Source organism: Elephas maximus, chromosome 7 (assembly GCF_024166365.1).
Source record: "Elephas maximus indicus isolate mEleMax1 chromosome 7, mEleMax1 primary haplotype, whole genome shotgun sequence".
Taxonomy (NCBI): domain Eukaryota; kingdom Metazoa; phylum Chordata; class Mammalia; order Proboscidea; family Elephantidae; genus Elephas; species Elephas maximus.
The window spans coordinates 119634727-119655692 of record NC_064825.1 but is presented as its reverse complement, the minus strand read 5'-3'; the positions used below and the strand labels follow the sequence as shown (position 1 = coordinate 119655692).

Sequence of the window (20966 nt, the reverse complement as noted above, 5' to 3'; positions counted from 1 at the left end):
GCTGGCTGTGGTGGCTCACCCAGCCAGGAAGTACAGGGTCCCTGCTGCTTGGATTCATACCACCCAGGATGGAGATCATCAGACAGGGAGTACAGGAAAGCAGCTTCACAAAGTTCCCAGCAGGAGATAGAGCACCCAGTAACCAGCGATATATACTTTCCTAGGGCCCCCTTCCTCCCCATACCTTCGACCTCCTCTGCTTCCCACCAGCTGCAGTCTCTTGGCCAGGACGCAAGTGTTTTGGTCTCAGGCTGCTTGGATTCACCCCGCCTACACTGGCAGGGCTGGTGAGCTGATACTGCTTCTTTCCGTCTCTTCTGGTTTCTTCTGTGCCTCCTACCACCTTCCCCTCCTTTCTCTGGAACACCTGGCTCCATGTGCCATCTTTGCTTTTTCTTGAAAGGCTGTGAAGCCATGCTTGACTGGGGAACCACTCCCCTGCCTGTGACAACACGCTGGTTGCATCCCTGGGTTTTTTTTTTTTTTCCTTGTTTTGCTGTGTTCTGTTTTTTGTTTCTTTCTTTCTTTCTTTCCTTTTTCTTTTCGCAGCTTGAGAGCCCCTTCTAGCCGGGCTGCACTGCACGGCTTAGGAGGCACTTCCCCAAACTGCACAGCTGCATAGGTGGGATCCCTGGGGGCATTTCTCTTCTTCTTCTTTCTTTCTTTTTTCCTTTTTTCTCTCTTTTTCCCTTTCTGTCTGACTTCATTTCTCAGTTTTTGTCTCTCTACATTTATCTTCTTTTCCGGTCTCCTGAATACCTGGTGCTGTGTGACATCTATACCCCCTGTAGCCAGGCTATACCGTGCAGCCTGGAAGCCACTTTCCCAGTCTTAGCAGCCCACCAATGGGACTCTGAGACTCCTGGGGGCTTTTCTTTTCTTTTTTTTCTTTCCCAAATTTTTATCTAGTCATTTTTTTCTTTCTTTTTCCATTTTTCTTTTTGCTTTTCTCCATTTTTCAGCTTCTCATCTCTCTACTCCAACAGCAAGCTCCCTTAGCACTTTTTTTCCTCTTTCCTTGTTTCCTTGTTTTTTTTTTTTTTTTGCCTCCTGTTTTTCTCTCCTCTCTCTCTTCTTTCCCATAGCGCATTAGCTCCACACATAATAATCTCCTCCCTCTTTTCTGCCTACCCTTACCATGCATTGAACATCACACCTCTGAGCAGCACAGGCATGGTCTACTGGAACCTGCCCAGCACTGATTTCTGGCCCACCCTGTCAGCCCTGCTGTGTGCCTTAAACAACCCATCCCAGCCCTTCCCCTTCAGCTGGACCTGCCCTGCTGCACCATAGCTGAATTACTGGCCCTGCCCATTGCACAAGAAGGTGAAAATATCATGATTAGAGTTGAGCAAACAACAAAGAATGCACAGTCCACTGGCTCGGACATAACCAAATAAAACAAAAAAGCAGGACAAAACAAACAAATCTACAATCAAGAAATGAAAAGAACTACTGAATGTCCCAAAGAAAGCACACAGTATCAAAACATATAAAAAAAACAGGACAGGATCGGTCCAGTAGATGTCCAAAATAAAACACCAGATGACTTTCCAGTAGAAGAAAAGGCACTAGAACTACCTGACAGGGGATTCAAATCTCTAATATTCAGAGCAATCCAAGAGGTGAAGCAAAAAGCAAACAAAAATGAGGAAAAAATAGACAAATTTTTGGAAATGGCAGAAAAATTCATGGAAAATACAAAAAATGGAACAATTCAGGAAAGTAATAAAGAAACAAAATGCCAAAAAAAATTCACAAAGAGAAATCAACAAAAACGATTGGAAATCCAGAAGATAAACAACAAGATTTCAGAAATGGACAGTGTCATAGAAGAACTGAGCAGTAGGTTTGAAACAGTGGAAGACAGAATCAGCAAAATTGAAGAGAAACATTTGGATGTGCCACTGTTTGAGGAAAAATCAGAAAAAAAGAATGAAGAAAAATGTAGAAACCCTGAGAATTATGTGGGAGACAATCAAAAGCAAAAATTTGAGAGTGATTGGAGTTCCAGAGCAGGGAGAGAAAACACAGAGAGGATCATTGAAGACTTGCTGACAGAAAACTTCCCTAATATCATGAATGAGGAAAAGCTAACCATACAAGAAGCTCAACAAACTCCATATAGGATAGGCCCCAAAAGAAAAACACCAAGGCATATCATAATTACGCTCACTAAAATGAAAGACAAAGAAAAAACCCTGCAAGCAGCTTGAGAAAAGCAAAAAGTCACATACAGAGGAGAAACAATAAGACTAAGCTCTAATTATTTGTCAGAAACCATGCAGGCAAGAAGGGATGACATATATAAAGCCATGAAAAAAAAAAAACTGCTAACCAAGAACAATATATCCTGCAAAACTGTCATTAAAATATGATGGCGAAATTAGGACATTTCCAGATAAACAGAAATTTAGGGAATATGTAAAAACAAAACCAAACTTACAAGAATTATTAAAGGGAGTCCTTCGGTCTGAGAACAAACAACATCAAACCACAGCCTGAATCGAGGATGCAAGATTGCACCAGCCAGATACCACCCTAGAAAATGAACTCTCAAGGACTATCCAAAACCAAAACGATTGCAACAGGGAACCAAAAGGTTAATCTGTAAATGACAACAACATCAGAACAATAAAAGAGGGAATAAATGGTACAGGTATAGAACTGTCTAATAGAGAGGAAGACTGGGTAATACCAAGTAATAATAGGAACCTGTTACCTAGGAAGACAAAAGTAAATTTCAAGGTAACCACAAAGAAAGTTAACAAACCTACCTATCAAAATAAATAAATAAAACAAAACAAAGTCTCAATAAAAACAAAAGAAATCCACAAACAAAAAGAACTCAGCACAGAAGAGTACGAGGGAAAAAGAAAACTTTGGCACCACAAAAAAAAAAAAAAAATCACTACAAAATGACAGCAATAAATTCAACGATAAAGAACAAAGGATCTGTGAAGCATCTTATAACATGGATGCATCTGGAGGACTTTACGCTCAGTGAAATAAGTCAATCACAAAAGGACAAATATTGCATGAGACCACTACTGTAAAAACTCATGAAAAGATTTACAAACAAAAGAAAAAATATTTGATGGTTACCAGGGAGGGGAGGGGTGGCAGTAGCTTTTGTGAAAATTAAGACAGTACACCATACTGGGGAAACCAGCACAACCTGCACAAGGCAAGGCCATGGTAGCTCCATAGACTCATCCATATTCCCTGAGGGATCAAATTGCTAGGCTGGTGACTGTGGGACCATGGCCTTGGGAACATCTAGCCCCATTGTCATAACACAGTTTATAAAGAAGATGTTCTACATTCTACTTTGGTGAGTAGTTTCTGGGGTCTTAAAAACCTGTGAGTGGCCATCTAGGATACTCCACTGGTCTCACGCATTTGGGAGCAAGGAAGAATGAAGAAAACTAAAGACATGAAGGAAATATTAGTCCAAAGGACTAATGGACCACATCTACCACAGCCTCCACCAGACCGAGTCCAGGAAAACTAGATGGTGCCCAGCTATCACCACTGACTACACTGATAGGCATCAAAAGAGAGGGCAGAGATGGATAAAAATGTAGAACAAAATTCTAACTCAAAAAGAAAGACCCGATTGCTGGCCTGACAGAGACTGGAGAAACCATGAGAGTATGGCCCCCAGACACCCTTTCAGCTCAGTAATGAGGTCATTCTGGAGGTTCACCCTTCAGCCAAAGATTGAACAGGCCCCTGGAACAAAACAAGACTAAAGGGGCACACCAGCCTTGTGGCAGGGATTGGAAGGTGGGAAGGAACAGGAAAGCTGGTAATAGGGAGTCCAGGGTTGAGAAGGGAGAGTGTTGACATGTCGTTGGGTTGTTAACCAATGTCATACAACAACGTGTGTACTGTTTGATGAGAAACTTGTTCTGTAAACCTTCATCTAAAGTTCAATAAAAAATACATACATATATATATTTAAAAAATAAATAAATAAGAATATAAAACCAGTTGCCCTCAAGTCCAACTCACAGGGACCCCACAGTACAGAGTAGAACTGTCCCATAAGGTTTCCAAGGCTGTAAGCTTTATGGATGCAGACTGCCACAGCTTTCTCCCATGGAGCTGATAGTGGATTTGAACTCTAGACCTTCCAGTTAGCAGCTGAGCACTTAACCACTGTGCCACCGGAGCTTCTGTTGAATCAGTAGGTCTCCAGATTTTCATCCCACTACTGACACTCATTCAAGAGGTACAGAAAGCCACCGTCTATTCCTTTCAACAGTCTCTGGAGTCATAACCCCTGGTGGAGGAATTCAGCTCAAATCTCTAGATCTTCTTCCCCTACTAGAAGGAGCCCTGATGGCACAGTGGTTAAGCACTCAGCTGCTAATCAAAAGTTCTAAGGTTCAAACCCATCAACTGCTCCACCGGAGAAAGATGTGGCAGTCTACCTCCACAAGGATTGGAAACCCTGGGGCAGTTTTACTCTGTCACACATCATATGGTTGCCATGAGTTAGAATCAATGGCAATGGGATTTTAACACGTTTCCCCTACTAAGCATTCCAGAGGAAACAGAATGAACTCTCAAAATGCTTACCATCTGTCTTAGTTATCTAGTGCTGCTATAACAGAAATACCGCAAGTGGATGGCTTTAACAACAGAAATTCATTCTCTCACAGTCTAGGAGTCCAAATTCAGGTTGCCAGCTCCAGGAGAAGGCCTTCTGTCTCTGTTAGCTCTGAAGGAAGGTCCTTGTTATCGATCTTCCCCGGCCTAGGAGCTTCTCACCCCAGGGACCCGGGTCCAATGGACACACTCTACTCCTGGCACTACTTTCTTGGTGTTATGCGGTCCCCCGTCTCTCTTCTTGATTCTTTCTTTTATTTTATATCTTAAAAGAGAATGACTCAAAATACAACCTAATCTTGTAGATTGAGTCTTGCCTCATTAACATAATTGCTTCCAATCCTGCATCACTAACATCATAGAGGTAGGATTTACAACACAGAGGATAATCTCGTCAGATCACAAAATGGTAGACTACCAAACAATACTGGGAATCATGGCCTAGCCAAGTTAACACACATTTTGGGGAAACATAATTCAATCCATAACACCATCTCACTGGGAATGTAAGACACACTGCAAACCATTCACTTGCTATGAAGAGAAATAATCAACTTAGTCACAAATAGGAAATCACAAGTAGAAACAGCACCTGAAGATAAAACAAACAGACAAACAAAGCAGAGCTGCTTATCTATTCCCTGTTTACCTCATCAGAACCAGAATGTGCAAATTATTGCATTTCTCGAGGAAAACATTTCAGGGATATTCTCCAAAGGGACTTAAAAGGAGCTAAAAGGTCCCTTGTGAGCCCAACATCACAACTCTACTAACTCTGGTGTCTGGGGCAGAAAAATCTAGTTCTGAAAATACACAAGGCTGGCTCTTCATTTCCACATGCTACCCTGTTAGGTACAGGGGAAGGTGCTGGATCTAGATTCCACTAACTTTCTGAGATTTTACCATCATTCAAAGGTGAGTCTTTTCAGACTTTCACCCTACCATAAACCAGATATATGCTGCCTCGGGGACTCAGAACAATCTATGCAGGACTGCTGATGGTTGGGAAAAATAGCACAGGAAAACAAAATGAGAGACTGTCACAAAAACAAGGTTCCCCTTTCTAGTTAAGCCCAGACCAGTCCAGGGTTTGATGATTACAGGACCCTCTAAAGCCTGTCTGTGTCTTGCCCTGAGGTTTAGATGTGGATGCCTGACAGTTCTTTACTTTTAGTTTTGTCCTGGAGTCTCTCTTCTGCATACATTTCTCCTCTTCCTGATCCTTAAACCAAGCTTCTCAGGACCAACAAGACCTCAGAGCTTCTGCTCCAGTCTCTTGTGCCCTTCACTTTTCTCGGAGGTTGTCTTTTTTTCTTTTTTCCTGGCCTCTTCTTGGAAAGAAAAGCAATTTGAAGACTTGGCTATCTTGAAATTTTGAGAGACAAGTGATTCTGGAGAAAGGCAGAGAGAAAAAAAATGAGATGGAGACAACACTAAGAGAGTAAAAAAAACAGGAATGAATGCCTCCTGGCTCTCATGCTAATATTCCTTCCAATAAGCAATAAGGAGATGAATACTCTCGGTCCAATCTCCTTCCCTGCCCCTGGGTAATACTTTAGTAAGTCCCTATCACTTTGTGGTCACCTTTAGTTCTAAAAATGTTTTACTTTGGTACTGAAGACCCACTTTGAAGTACTGAAAAGCTCAGCTCAGCCCAGCCCCATTTAAAACTTCAATATCAAATGCAATTCCAATCCTATGCCCTCCCTCCCTAGTTCAGGTCTGACATACAGCTTGGAGATCAGTCTTGGGAAGGGAGGGATATCTTTTCTTCCTTTATTCTTTAGCCCCCTCTCACATCTTTTGTTTTTATGAGGTCAGGGAGGAAGGATGGGGGTTCAAAAAAGGGCATAATCTTGAGGCCTGTTGCCATGTAATACTAGAAGTTGGTGCCTTATGTATGGCAGGCATCCAAATGTGTTGACTCATGAGACAATTTTAGGGTTCTTGCAAGGCCCCCTTTCAGGTACTCTTCCATAATGCAGTTCCTGGACAAGGGCAATGAATTTTCTCCATGATTTCCTTATGACCTCTCTTTCATAAGAAAGTCACCCCCATGGCCCCTCACTACTACAGCAGGCTACCCCCAAGAGGCTCCCTTCTTGGTTCGAGTCCCAACGAGATGACTTGAGCTCAATGTCCTCCTGCAGCATGCACTTGGCCTGTAGGAAACTTGCATATATATTCATACAATGCCATGGGTGTAAATGCAGGCATGCCCTACCACCCTCCAACCTTTCCCCTAACCCACCATAATGGGGGGATTCAGTGAGCCTCCCACCTTGAAAAGTGAGAGACAAAAACAAGTGTCTGTCTGTTCATAGATGTCCCCTAAACTTTCTCAGCTCACCTACCATCTAGCCACAAATGAAGTCAAATTCTGGTCTCTGCTTCTTGTATTCATTCTCCAAGACTAGTTCTTCTGGAGGACTTCTAACTTGGGTAAGAAGGAACACCTATCCCCCAGTATATTCCCATGAGGATTCCTAATCCTCAGTTGTTCCTACTTCCACAAACTCTTCACTTTAATGACCCATCATATTTCAATTTTCTTAGTTTGAAGGATATTTCAATTTTCTTAGTTTGAAGGATGAAGATAAATGATGTGGAAGGTCTAAGAACTAGTTTGTTCATTTTAAAGTAATTCCTGCAGGGATATCTAACATCTTTCGTATACAGCGGTGTATCTCGCCCATTGCCCTCAACTCGGGAGATTTAACTACATTCCCAACCAAATGGAAAAACCACATTCAGAATTCTGTTAGAATTTAAAACAGTTTGTTAAGAATTATCTATCATGTTTCTGTCTTTTCTTTCTAAGGCATTTCCTGTGTCTCCACATTGCTGAAATGATTACATATTCTAATTAGACAATAGATAAGCGGTAACTTTGGTGAAGGGAAAGACAGTACACAATACTGGGGAAGCCAGTATAACTTGACCAAGGTAAGGTCATGAAAGCGTCATAGACACATTCAAACTCCCTGAGGAACTGAACTACTTGGCTGAGGGCTAGGGACCATGGTCTCGGGAAACATCTTTCTCAATTGGCATAACATAGTTTATGAGGAAAAAGTTCTACGTTCTGCTTTGGTGCAAAGAGTCTGGGGTCTTAAAAGCTTGTGATTAGCCATCTAAGATACTCCACTGGTCCCACCCCAACTAGAGCAAGGAAGAATGAAGAAAACCAAAGACACAAGAGAAAGATTAATCCAAAAGACTAATGGACCACAAGTACCACAGCCTCCACCAGATTGAGTCTAGCACAACTAAATGGTGCCCAGCTACCCGTACCAACTATTCTGATGGGGATCACAATAGAGGGTCCTGGACAGAGTTGGAGAAAAAGGCAGAACAAAATTCTAACAAAAAAGACCAGACTTACTGGTCCGACACAGGCTGGAGAAACCTGGAAGTATGACCCCCAGACACCCTTTTAACTCAGTACTGAAGTCACTTCTGAGGTTCATCCTTCAGCTAAAGATTAGAAAGGCCCATAAAAAAAGCTCCACCACTTATGTAGTTGTTGTTGTTAGGTGCCATCGAGTCGGTTCCTACTCATAGCGACCGTATGCACAACAGAACGAAACACTGCCCAGTCCTGAGCCATCCTTACAATAGTTGTTATGCTTGAGCTCCACCATTTATATGAGACTAAATAGGCACACCAGCCCAGGGACAAGGACAAGAAGGCAGGAGGGGACAGTAAAGTTCAATAAATGGAAATGGGGAATCCAGGGTCGAGAAGGGAAGAATGTTGATAAGTCATGGGGTTGGCAACAATGTGAGAAAACAACATGCATGTTAATTGTTTGATGAGAAACTAACTTGGTCTGTAAACCTTCATTTAAACACAGTAATAAAAAAAAGAAATTAGGACAATGCATTTGAAAAAAAAATCTGATATACTCCAAAAAACAGAAAATGAGTATGTGAATTATGATATTGCTCAGTATTGAAAAATTGTGTAGCCATTAAGTATTATGTTATAAAGAAAAAAAAGTGAAATAATTCCATATTAAGTAGCCCTTCTCCACCCTTGGATTCCCTGGATGGCAAAAATGTTTAACTGTTTAGCTACTAATCAAAAGGTTGTCGGCATGAGTCCACCTAGAGATGCCTACTCCCAAAAGAGCACAGCCCCATGGAGCACAGTTCTACTCTGAAACACATGACATCATGAGTCAGAATCAACTCAATAGCAACCACTTTGGGGTTTTTCGTTTGTTTGTTTTCTCCACTTTTTATTTCTCTTCAGCCTAGGGAGAGTACTCCCCTGCAATGACTGCAGTTGAAAGGTACTATATTAGGTTTTCCTGTGGAGGTGTGGGGATTTTGTGTTCTTTTCCTCAGATCAGCAGAAATATGCACCAAGGAAACCAAACTACCGTCTCTGAATTCATCCTCCTGGGACTCTCCAAACATGCTGAACAACAGAAAGTTGTCTTGGTGCTTTTTTTGGGTATGTACGTGGTCACAATGGTTGAAAATGGGCTCATCATCCTGGCCATCAGCTTGGATTCTTACCTTCACACCCCTATGTATCTCTTCCTTGCCAATCTGTCCTTTGCTGATATGTCCTCCATTTCCACCTCAGTCCCCAAAATGCTGATGAATATTCACACCAAGAGTCAATCCATCTCCTATGAGAGCTGCATCACACAGATGTACTTTTCCATTGTGTTTGTCATCATTGACAATTTCCTCTTGGGGGTCATGGCCTATGATCGCTTCATGGCTATCTGCCACCCTCTGAACTATACAACCATCATGCAGCCCAGGATCTGTGCTTTGCTGACAGTCATCCCGTGGGTCCTCAGTAATGTTGTTGCCCTGACACACACCCTGCTGCTCATTCAACTGATCTTCTGTGACAGCAACATTCTCCCACACTTCTTCTGTGACCTGGCCCCTCTGCTCAAACTGTCCTGCTCAGATACAATGGTCAATGAGCTCGTGTTATTTGTCATTGGTTTATCTGTTATCACCTTCCCCTTTGCCCTCATCCTCTTCTCCTATATCCACATCGTCAGTGCTGTCCTGAGAATCTCAACCACAGAGGGAAAATGGAAAGCCATCTCCACCTGTGGCTCTCACCTGACAGTTGTATTACTCTTCTATGGGACCATTGTACGGGTTTACTTCTTCCCCTCATCTACCCACCCTGATGACAGAGATAAGATTGGTGCAATACTATTCACTGTGGTGACACCCATGTTGAACCCCTTCATCTACAGCCTGCGGAACAAGGACATGAAAGGCGCCCTGAGAAAGCTCATCAATAGAAAAAAGTTTCTCCCTTCAATGCCCTGGGCATCTTAATTCCTTTTATCCTCATAACTAGATGGATGGTTCTGCCCAGAGTTTGTAGCATAGTTGTGATGGTCCAGCTATTGATGAACTTTCACGTCTCTGCCTCCTATTCTAACCTCTGAGCATTATGCCCTGTTAATCACATAGCCCCCTCAGGGGTGTGTGACTGCCACCCATTTATTGGTACAGCTGCATCTCAGCAAATAAAGGTTACTCCTCAATTACATATTCTTCTATAATCGATTTTAACAAACAAATATAGTGCTTAAGTTGAGTCCAAACTCTTCCCGCAGGACTGTCTCTATTTTGGAGTCCCTGAGTGGTACAACTCATAGAGTCAGTATGAGTCAGAATCAACTCAACAGCAATAGGTTTGGGTTTTTGGTTTTTGGATGGTGGCAACTGTTAAGTGCTAGACCACTAACCAAAAAGTTGGCAGTTTGAATCTAACCAGGGGTGCCTCAGAAGAGAGTTCTGCTGATCTGCTTCCAAAAGATCACCCACCAAGAAACCAAACCCACTGCCATCAAGTCATTTAGAACTCACAGCAGCCCCATAGGGTTTCCAAGGCTATAAATCTCTAAAAAGCAGACTGACACATCTTTCTCCCACTGAGTTGCTGGTGGTGTCCAACAGCAGTGGCGTGCCTTAAGCACTGCACCACCAGGGCTCCTTTCCAAAAGTTTATGGCCACTGAAAATCACATGGAGAAGTTCCAGGGTTGTTATGAGGCAGAATAGACTCCATAACAAGTAGTTTGGTTTTCTTGTTTTTTTTGTTGTTGTTGTTGTGTTTTGGTCTATGTCTTGGATATATTATACACTTACGTTGTTTGCCATTGAATAGATTCTGACTAATAGCAGCCCTACAGAACAGAGTAGAAATGCCCCATAGTGTTTCCAAAGCTGTAATCTTTATGGAAGCAGATTGCTACATCTTTCTCGTGCAGAATGGGTGGTGGGTTCAAACTACGGACTTTTCAGTTAGCAATCGAGGCTCCTTATATACTTATACTCCCCTTGAATTAATTGCAAGGGGGATTTGACCAAGGGTCAGGTCCTCAAAGCTTCCTTGAGGCTGAGAAAAGGCTGCAGATCAGATGCTGCCTCTTTCCTTCCAAACCTCACTCTGGACTACTGGCCCAGACTCTTCGAGGAAGGAGTCAGGCATCTGTATTTTGAAATCAGTCCTCAGGTGACTCTGGTGTGATGAATCACACTGAACCAGATGAGCTCTGAGTTCCATTCCAGCTCTGGATTCTGTGAATCTGAAGGCCTCTGATTGACAGAGATGTCTTTCAGAACCTGCCTTAAATATGCTTTGTGGTTACCTAGAAGAGTGTTCTTTCAACATGGCACAATCTTCCTGTTAATTATTTCCAGGCTTTAGAAACAACTGTTACTAGTTAGTTATTCAATCTGATTTCTCTAACAGTTGTACTGAAAAAGTGTAGAGAAAAGTTTGGCGCCAAATCCTGGCTTTGCAGTACGTTGTGATCCACTTGTGTGATCTAAGGGAAGCTATTAAACCACCTAAACTCAACATTCCTCATGTGTAAAATGGGAATAATAATCTCACTATTCCAAAACCGTTTGAATAAATGAGCATGTATATTAGACAACCACCGTAATGTCTAGTATATAGTGAACACTCAAAAAAGTGTTCTTTTTTTTTTTTTTTCCCAACCGTCTCCCTGGCTTCCAACACCAATTTACCTCCCCTACCAAAAAATCCATTGCCGTTGAGCCAGTTTCAACTCATAGTGACCCTTTAGGACAGAGTAGAACCACCTCATAGGACTTCCAAGGACCAGTTGGTGGATTCGAACTGCCAGCCCTTTGGTTAGTAGCTGAAGCTCTTGACCACTCCACCACCAGGGACACCAAACTAGGTTCATTTGTCACCAGTACAAGCTGACTTCCATTTTTCTCTAAACTTAGAAACATCCAGTCTATTTTAAGAGGAAATATACAATCAGCTGCCTGCCTTTCTTTGTGTTATCTCTTAAATTTTATACTTTGAGTTTTCTTCGGAGCTCTGGTGGCACAATGGTTAAGCATTCAGCTGCTAACCAAAAGTTCAGCAGTTCTAGTCCACCAGCCGCTCCTAGGAAACCCTATGGGACAGTTCTACTCTGTCCTATAGGGTCACGATGAGTTGGAATTGACTTGATTATTAATCTAAAATTATTCATTATTAATCTAAAATTCATCTGCTTTTATGTTGGTTACCAAACTAGTCTCTTAACAATCCATCTTCAAGTACCACAACATCCACCATATTCCACCCACAGCTCCAAAACAGAGACTTCCAGAACTCTGCTTTCATTATTTCGTGAGGAGCAATAGAAAGAATCCTACATTTATAATCAAGAGACATGGGGTCTATCCCAACTCTGCAGCTAACTCACTGTGTCATAAGTCATGTTACTAACCTCAGTTTCTTTTTCTGCAATATAACTATTGGTCTAACATGAATAAAGCAAGTTTCAGAATAGCATGTATCATATAAATGTGTTTATGTTTTAAATAGTATGTGCAGAACGAGATGCTTGGGAGTAGAGCCAATAATATATTAACAGTGGTTGTGGCAAATTGTTTTCTTGCCACTTACCCATCGAGAGGCTAAGTCTTTGCCCCTCCTCTTAAACCTAGAGGCCTTTGGGGACAGTGATGCTACATATTTCCGAGATCATGTTAGAAAAACCAACGGTTTCCACCTGGCTCTCTCTTTGTTGGGACATGCACCTTTGGAGCCCTGAATGATCATGTAAGAAGTCCCACTACCCTGGAGACACCATGGTGGAAAGACCACATCGATGAGACCATACAGAGATGAACATAGATGCCCAAGGATCCCCACTGTATCAGCCATAATTCTATGAGTCTCCCCATCACGTACCCAACATGTGGGTGAATGAGGCTTAAGATGATCCCGGCCCTAGCTCTGACTGCAAGCACATGAGCCCCCAAGTGAGAACTGCCTAGCTAATCCCAGTCAACACCTAGCACTGAGAGATAACAATAAAATGAGTCTTAGTGTTTAAGTGCCTGTGCTTTAGAGTGGTTTGTTACATAGCAATATATAACCAGAACAGTGGTTTTTTCTGGGTCATCGGAGAGAGTGATATATATTACATTCTGTATTGCTTTAACATTTTACAATGAATGTCTGTCATTCTGGGAGGTGGGGGTGGGGAGAGGTGGAAGAGCTTTTTTATTTTTTCAATTTTAAGAAAAATAAAAAATCTTGTCTATTAAACCATTATGCTTAACATGGTGCCTGAATCTTCTTGATTATATTTAAACTTTCCAAATACACAAAACTAAACTCATTGCTATAGAGTCAATTCCAACTCATAGTGACCCTATAGAACAGAGTAGAGCTGCCCCATAGGGTTTCCAAGAAGTGGCTGGTGGGTTCAAACTGCCAAGTTTTTGGTTAGCAGTCTGAGATCTTAACTCCTGCACCACCAGGGCTCCATATAAACATTAGCAGGAGAAAATCTGTAATTTTCCCCCTTTAATCTGGTTTCATTCTAGCCCACATTTGATAGGATAAGAATACCCAGGGTTAGGCCCAAGCCATTTGGCATAAGTAGGTTATCCATCCCTGTGTGCCGGTCCTGGTCCTCTATCACCTCTGACTTGTAGCTTTCACAGGAGGTTGTCCATTCTTGGGTATAATTCCATCTGCAGGGATTTCATCTGCATCTTTGAAAATTCACATAGGCTGTGCTGTGGAGAATTCACCATAGGGTACAAGAAGGGAAACAGGCACAAATTTTTAGGGGCCACTGCAGTAGGCAATAGGCAAGAGATGGTCGAGGCTTAGAAGACAGTGGTGGTTCTGGTGAAAACAGTGAGAAATGGTCAGATTTGGGATTTAACTTGAAAGTATTACCTAGGACAGTGTTTGCTGATGTGGTTGGTATGTGAGGGAAAAAGAAAAGTGGGTAAATGTTGGTGCCATTTGCTCTAATGGATAATGTTGGTGGGGGACAGGTTTGAGAGGAGAGAAAGCAAGAGTTCTATTTAGGATGTGTGAAATTTGAGCTGTCTATGAGAAAACCAAGCAGAGCTATAGTGCAGATCTCTGAGCATATAAGTTTGAGAATCAAGAGAAAAGGTGGGGCAGGAGGTTTAAATCCTGAAGTTATATTTTACTATTAAATACATGGTTAAAGCCATGGGACTGAATAAAATTACCTAAGGAGTGACAACAGAGAAAGAAGAAAGCCTATGGCTAAGTCCTGGGTGACTCTGACATATAGAAATAAGGAACCAGCCAAGGAAACTGAGAAGGAGCAGCCAGGGAGGTAGGAGGAGGACCAGAGTAGACTGGTGTCCAGAAAGATGAAAGGAGAAAGTGAAAATTTCCCTCCCAAAGGAGGACTCAGTGTTTCAAACATCACAGGAACCAAGCCATTATACCTGAAATCACGTATTTTAGCCTCACTCTTCAACTCAAGAAGCTATCATCTCTAGTAATCTTTTAGCATGTCCTGTAACCTCAGAGGAGTTCTGGTGGTGCAGTGGTTAAAAGCTACGGCAAGCTGAAACTGCCTTCTTCAGAACAGATTTCTCAGAGTATAAAAACATGTCAAATTTCTTCTTTTGCCTTCTTCTTCCTTCTGTTTGCTTTGCTCTCTCTAGTCTCCTTTTAACAGAGGATTTTTGCTGACTCAGGACTAACCCCTTTCAAAATTGGTACGCAGTTTCAGGCAATAACATCTATGACCTTTTTAACCATCCAAGAATGTTCAGGAATATCTACTTTGATAATAACAAGAATAATAAACCATGACCAAAATGTGGTTTATCCTAGAAATACAAGGATAGTTGAACATTCCAAAAGCAACTGATGTAATTCACCACGTTAACAAACTAAAAGGTATATAATCATCTAAACAGATGCAGAGAAAACCATATATTCCTGATAAAAACTCTCAGCAAACTAGGAATCAACCTGTTGAAGGGCATCTATGAAAAACCTATGTAATTAATTGTGAAATACTGGATGCTTTCCCCTAAGAACAAGAATGGAACAAGTATTTACACTCTCATCACTTCTACTCAACATTCTACTGGAGGTTTTAGCCAGTGCAATAAGGCAAGAAAAAGAAATAAAGTCGCCCAGATGGGAAAAGAAGACATAAAACAGTTTTTATTCACAGACAACATGGTCATCTGTATAAAAAATTCAATTGAATCTACAAAAAAAGAAACTATTAGAATTAATACATAAGGTTGCAGGATATAAGATCAATATTAAAATATCAATTTTATTTCTTTACACGAGCAAGGAATCATTGGAAATAAAATTTTTTAAAATAAATACCATTACAATAACATCAAAAACTCTGGAACACTTAAGGGAAAATCTGACAAATGTCTGTACACTGAAAAGGATAAAACATTTCACAGCATGGGTGAACTTGGAAGACATTATGTTGAGTGGAATAAGTCAATCACAAAAGGACAAATATTGCATGAGACCACTATCATAAAGAGTCAAGAAAATCTTTACACACAGAAAGAAACATTCTTTGACAGTTACTGATGATGGGAGGGGGAAAGAGAAAATCCCTGATAAATAATAGGCATATATTAACTTTGGTGAAGGGGAAGACAATACACAATGTGGGGGAAGTCAGTACAACATGACCAAGGCAAAGGAAGAGAGGTATGCAAGACTAATAGGCAACAATAGTAAACACTGTTACATATACAGTCCTGCAACAATAATAACAAACAATTATTTACCAGTAGATACCTAGGCAGATATGTAAGCTGAACAGGTGTGGGATGGCCCATGGGAGTACATCCACATGCATATATAGGTTTAACACTGGACATTTCTAAATATATATTTTTATATACTGCAAATATATGCATATATATATATACATAATAGAACACACGGAGGCACACTCATGAAAACTTCTTAGCTATAACCAAACACCTTGTGGGACTGAAGCACTGGACTTGAGGGCTTAGGACCATGGTTTTCGGGAGATATCTAAGTCAAGTGGCATAACATAGTCTATAAAGATAATGTGCTTGGTGAGTAGTCACTAAGGTCTTAAAAGCTTGAAAATAGCCATCTAAGATACAACTATCAATCACTTCCCTTCCGGACCAAAGAAGAATGAAGAAAACCAAACACTCAAGGAAACAATTAGCCCAAAGGACTAAAGGACCATCTGAACGACTGCCTCCACTAGTCTGGGACCAGGAGTATTAGATGATGCCCAGCTAGTATTCCTGACCACTCCGACTAGGATCACAATAGAAAGTCCTGAACAGAGGAGGAGAAAACTCTAGAACAAAACTCAAATTCATAAAAAAGACCAGATTAGCTGATCTGATAGAGACTGGTAGAACCTCTGAGACTACGGCCCTAAGGCATCCTTCAAACTTGGAGCTGAACTCATTCCCAGATATCACTTTTCAGCCAAACAATAGACAGGCCTACAAAGGGAACAATAACATCCATGAAAAAGGTACACCTCAGGACAATCAACTATACAAGACCAAAAGGGCACCATTTGCCCAAAAGCAAATTTTAAATGGCAGGTAGGGGCAGGAAAGGTGGAAGAATGGAAACGAGGAACCCAGGGAGGAAGTGGGGAGAGTGCTTACACGTTGAGGGTACAGCAACCAATGTCATGAAACAAGCTGTGTATAAATTGTTGAATGGGAAACTAATTTGCTCTGTAAACTTTCACCTAAACCATAATAAAATGTTCAAAAAATATAAAATTATGCTTGAAAAGTTAAAAAAAAAAATGATGTAAGAAATAAATAACCTAAATAAATGGAGAGGTATGAGTTGGAAGAATGAGCATTGTCAAAATTTAATTCTCCCCAAACTGATCAATAGATTCAATCCAATCCAACCAAAATCCCAAAAGACATTTCTGTAGAAATGGACATTTGTAAATGCGAAGGACCTAGAATAGCTAAAATAACTATGAAAAAGAACAAAGCTGGTGGACTAGCACTAATTCCAAGATTTACTATTCGTATTCAAAGACGTTATAGTCTTTATAGATATAAATATAGACAACGAGATCAATGGAACAGAACAGAGAGGTCCTTTCCTAGAATTGGTCTTTCCTGATGATGTGTCCAAGGTAAGTGCTCAGTAAGTATTATTTCACAGACAAGGAAAACAGGCTGAAAAACATTAACTAATCTGAAGCCATACAGCTAAGAAATGACAGACTGAACACTTTGGTGCCAAATTCTGAGCTCTTTGTACAACACCTACAGAAGCTGATAAGTTAGAATATTTGCACTGCACTTAATAATTGGAAAATGGCCCCCAAGTTGCATTCTGTGGAGTTGCTTCACTCCATTCTGAAGTCTTCAGGTGATTTGTGCAAAGACACCAACAAAGTGTAAAACCAAGTCTCTTGGCCATCAATGCATATTGTTTTCCTGTATCTTTTCCTAAACATACCCGCCTTATTCTTTTCTAAAATATTTGTCATGTGTCCTTAAAATAAAAGTTCCTAGAGTTCAGAGGCTGCATTTTATCTAATCTAGGCACTTCACACACACACTGACACATGATATCCCATTACACAATAGTAGCACATTAAAAATTAAAAGTTGCCGTTGCATCAGTTCCAACTTATGGCAACCCCATGTGTAAAAAATGTGTAGGGGCTCTAAAATAAATGTGTTGACTCCCTTCTACCTCCACAGATTGGACTTTTACCTTTTTTTTCACCAGGTAAAAAGAAGAAAAGCACAGTAACTATAAATTCCAGATTGAAAGATTATATACAGTGGGCTATTGACCACAGCTGGAGACCGTTAATATGGAGATTCAGAGCTCATGCTGTGGCTGGGTAGAATCTTCACTCTACCACTTGCTTGTTGGCCTTAGGAAATTTACTCAATCCTCTAAGCCTCAGCTGCCTCATCTATCTATAAACCAGGGATAATAATAGAACATGCCACATACGGTTGTTGCATGAATTAAATCAGGTAATGTGTAGCTAACATCACAATTCCTAGACGGTGATAATGTCTAATAAATGTTAGTTGCTATCTTTCTATCTACCTATCATTGTCATCGCTATTATCATCATCATTTTTATTACTACTATAATTACTATAATTGTTATTCAAAACCACAAAAAAATAAGAAGGAAAAAAATAAACTACGGGATTTTGAAAATCCCTTTGAATCAAAATAGTAGTTGCACTTGTAGATATCTTCGAAATTTCCCAAATACTCTTTCTTCACTCAACAAGTATTTGTTGTACCAGGCAATGCACTGGGTTCAGCAGATACTAGTAAATAAGACAGACATGGGCCTCATCCATTCATGCATTGGATGCTCAAACTATAGTCCTATAAAGTAGGCAAGACCACTTGACAGATATGGAAACTGAGGACTCGAGAAGTTAGAACTTAAAGGTAGAGCTCAAAAGCAGTTTGGTTCTTCTAACTGCTGGTCCAGAGCTCTTATGAATATAGTTTGACATCTGTGTTCTCAGCTAAGAGACTGGAACCTGAGATTCATTCATTCATTCAACAAATATTTATTGAATGCCTTGTATGTGCTAGGTGCTTTGGTAGGCACTGGGCATAGAGAAGTGAAGCTCACAGGTGAAATTCTTACTCTGCTATAGTTTGCTTTCTAATTACAAGACTTAAACAATATCAAACAAGTATATAGTATATAGATGGTGACAAGTAGTATACAGAATAATAAATCAAGAAGGGGAGGTAGTTCAGGTGCAATTTTAAGTAGGGTTTTATGGGAAAGCCTCACCAAGAAGGTGACGTTTGAGAAAAGATAGAAAGGATGGAGAAACTAAGTAATGAAATATTTCACAAGGGACCCTCTAGGGCTCCCCAAAATATTTTGACCTGCCCAGAGCTTTCATAATAGCCTCCTTTACCTCCTTATTCCTAAGACTATAGATGAGGGGGTTCAGCATGGGGGTCACCACCGTGTACAGCACTGACACCACCTGATTTTTCTTCGAGGACTGTCCTGAGCTATCTCGCAGGTACATGAAGATGAGCGTGCCAAAGAAGAGAGCCACGGCAGTGAGGTGGGAGGCACAGGTAGAAAAGGTCTTGGCTCGACCCCCAGCAGAGCGAATTTGCATGATAGCCACAATGATAAACAGGTAGGACATCAAGATCACCAGTATACAAGCGGGCATGACAAAAATGGCAAACACAATAATCACTACCTCCTGGGTGTGGCTTTCCCCACATGTGAGGTTTAACAGAGGAGGCAGGTCACAGAAAATAAAGTTGATCACATTGTTCCCACAAAAGGAAAGCGTGAAGGCTGTGACTGTTCGAACAAAGGCACCAGAGAAACCAGCCACATAAGCCCCAGCTACTAACCCTAAGCAGTCCTTCTCAGTCATGACGGTGACATAGAGCAGGGGTTGACATACGGCCACGTAGCGGTCATAGGCCATGATGGCCAAGAGGTAGCAGTCAATGGAGGCAAAGAAGGTAAAGAGGAAGAACTGAGTTGCACAGCGAGCTTGAGAGATGACAGCACCATGTTCCCGCAGCACATCCAGCATCTGAGGGACAATGACGGAAGAGTAGCAGATGTCCGCAAAGGAGAGGTGGCTGAGGAAGAAGTACATCGGGGTATGGAGCTGGCGATCTTTGCGGATCAGGATGATCATCCCTGCATTCCCCAGCAGAGTAACAAGATAGCAACTCAAAAACACCAGGAAGAGAGGAAGCCCCCACTCCGGATGCTCAGTGAACACAAAAAGGAAGAACTCGGTCACCACGGTGAAATTTCTCCCAGCCATCCCTCCAACAGTTGATCAGTGAGGGCGAAGACAGGAACCACATCACAGGGCCCCTGCAGAGAAGTTCAAGTCATCTCAAGGCTGTTGTTAGTTGCCATCAAGTCGATTCCAACTCATGGAGACCCCATGTGTAGAGTAGAATTGCCCAGAGGGTTTTCAAAGCTATGACCTTTCAGAAATCAATTGCCAGGCCTGTCTTCTGAGGCACCTCTGGGTGGGTTTGAACTGCCAACATTTTTGCTAGTAATTGAGCACTTAACCATTTGCACCACCCAGGGAAGCAAGGTAATAAAGTTTTATTTCAAGGTAATAAAGTTTTATATTGACTGTTTATGATCTAGGTGCTTGACTTCAACAAACTTTCCAGTCTTAGGTAGATGTCATGGATTGAATTGTGTCCTCCAAAAATATGTGTCAACTTGGTTAGGCCATGATTCCCAGTATTGTGTGGTAGTCCTCCATTTTGTGATTTTCCTATGTGTTATAAATCATAATCTGTACCCATGTTTAAAGAGAATTAGGGTGGGACACAACACCCTTTCTCAGGTCACATCCCTGATCCAATGTAAAGGGAGTTTCCCTGGGTGGCCTGCACCACTTTTTATCTTACAAGAGATAGAAGCAAAGGGAAGCAGAGAGTTGGGGACCTCATACCACCAAGAATGCAGTGCCAGGAGCTAAGTGCTTCCTTTAGACCTGAGGTTCCTGCTCTGAGATGCTCCCAGACCAAGGGAAGACTGATGCATCACAAGGACCTTCCTCCAGGGCTGACAGAGAAAGAAAGCCTTCCCATGGAGCTGGTGCTCTGAATTTGGACTTCTAGCCTACTGGACTGTAAGAAAATAAATTTCTTTTCGTTAAAGCCATCCACTTGTGGTATTTCTGTTATAGCAGCACTAGATAACCGAGACAGTGGAAATAAACAAGTAGATAGCTTACTCTAATACAAGATAAGAAGTGATGAATCCTTCTATCACAGTGAAAAAGGAGAGCAAGTGATTCTCTGATTTACAAGTCAGCTCTTGTATTTGCCACTCTGCCCCCAATTAGCTGTTTGATCTTACACAAGGCACTTAACCTCTCTGAACTTCAATTTCCTCTTCTGCTGAAAGGGGATCATAATATCTGCTCTGCTTATGAGATAAGGTTAATGCATAGATTAAAACTGAAGCAAAAGTGCATTGGAAAACTAAAATCACTCCGTATACATATGACGGCTAACGA

At 41.3% G+C, this 20966-nt stretch overlaps 2 protein-coding genes across 2 annotated transcripts; one reads left to right on the top strand and one right to left on the bottom strand.

Moving 5' to 3' along the window:
- The first annotated feature begins 8949 nt into the window (after positions 1-8949).
- LOC126080586 (olfactory receptor 1S1-like) lies at positions 8950-9939 on the top strand. The gene has a single exon (XM_049891780.1). The coding sequence runs from the start codon at positions 8983-8985 to the stop codon at positions 9937-9939; it is 957 nt and encodes a 318-aa protein (XP_049747737.1). The 5' UTR covers positions 8950-8982.
- An 8858-nt stretch (positions 9940-18797) lies between these two features.
- On the bottom strand, positions 18798-19742 carry LOC126080585 (olfactory receptor 9Q2-like). The gene has a single exon (XM_049891779.1). The coding sequence runs from the start codon at positions 19740-19742 to the stop codon at positions 18798-18800; it is 945 nt and encodes a 314-aa protein (XP_049747736.1).
- Positions 19743-20966: the final 1224 nt, after the last annotated feature.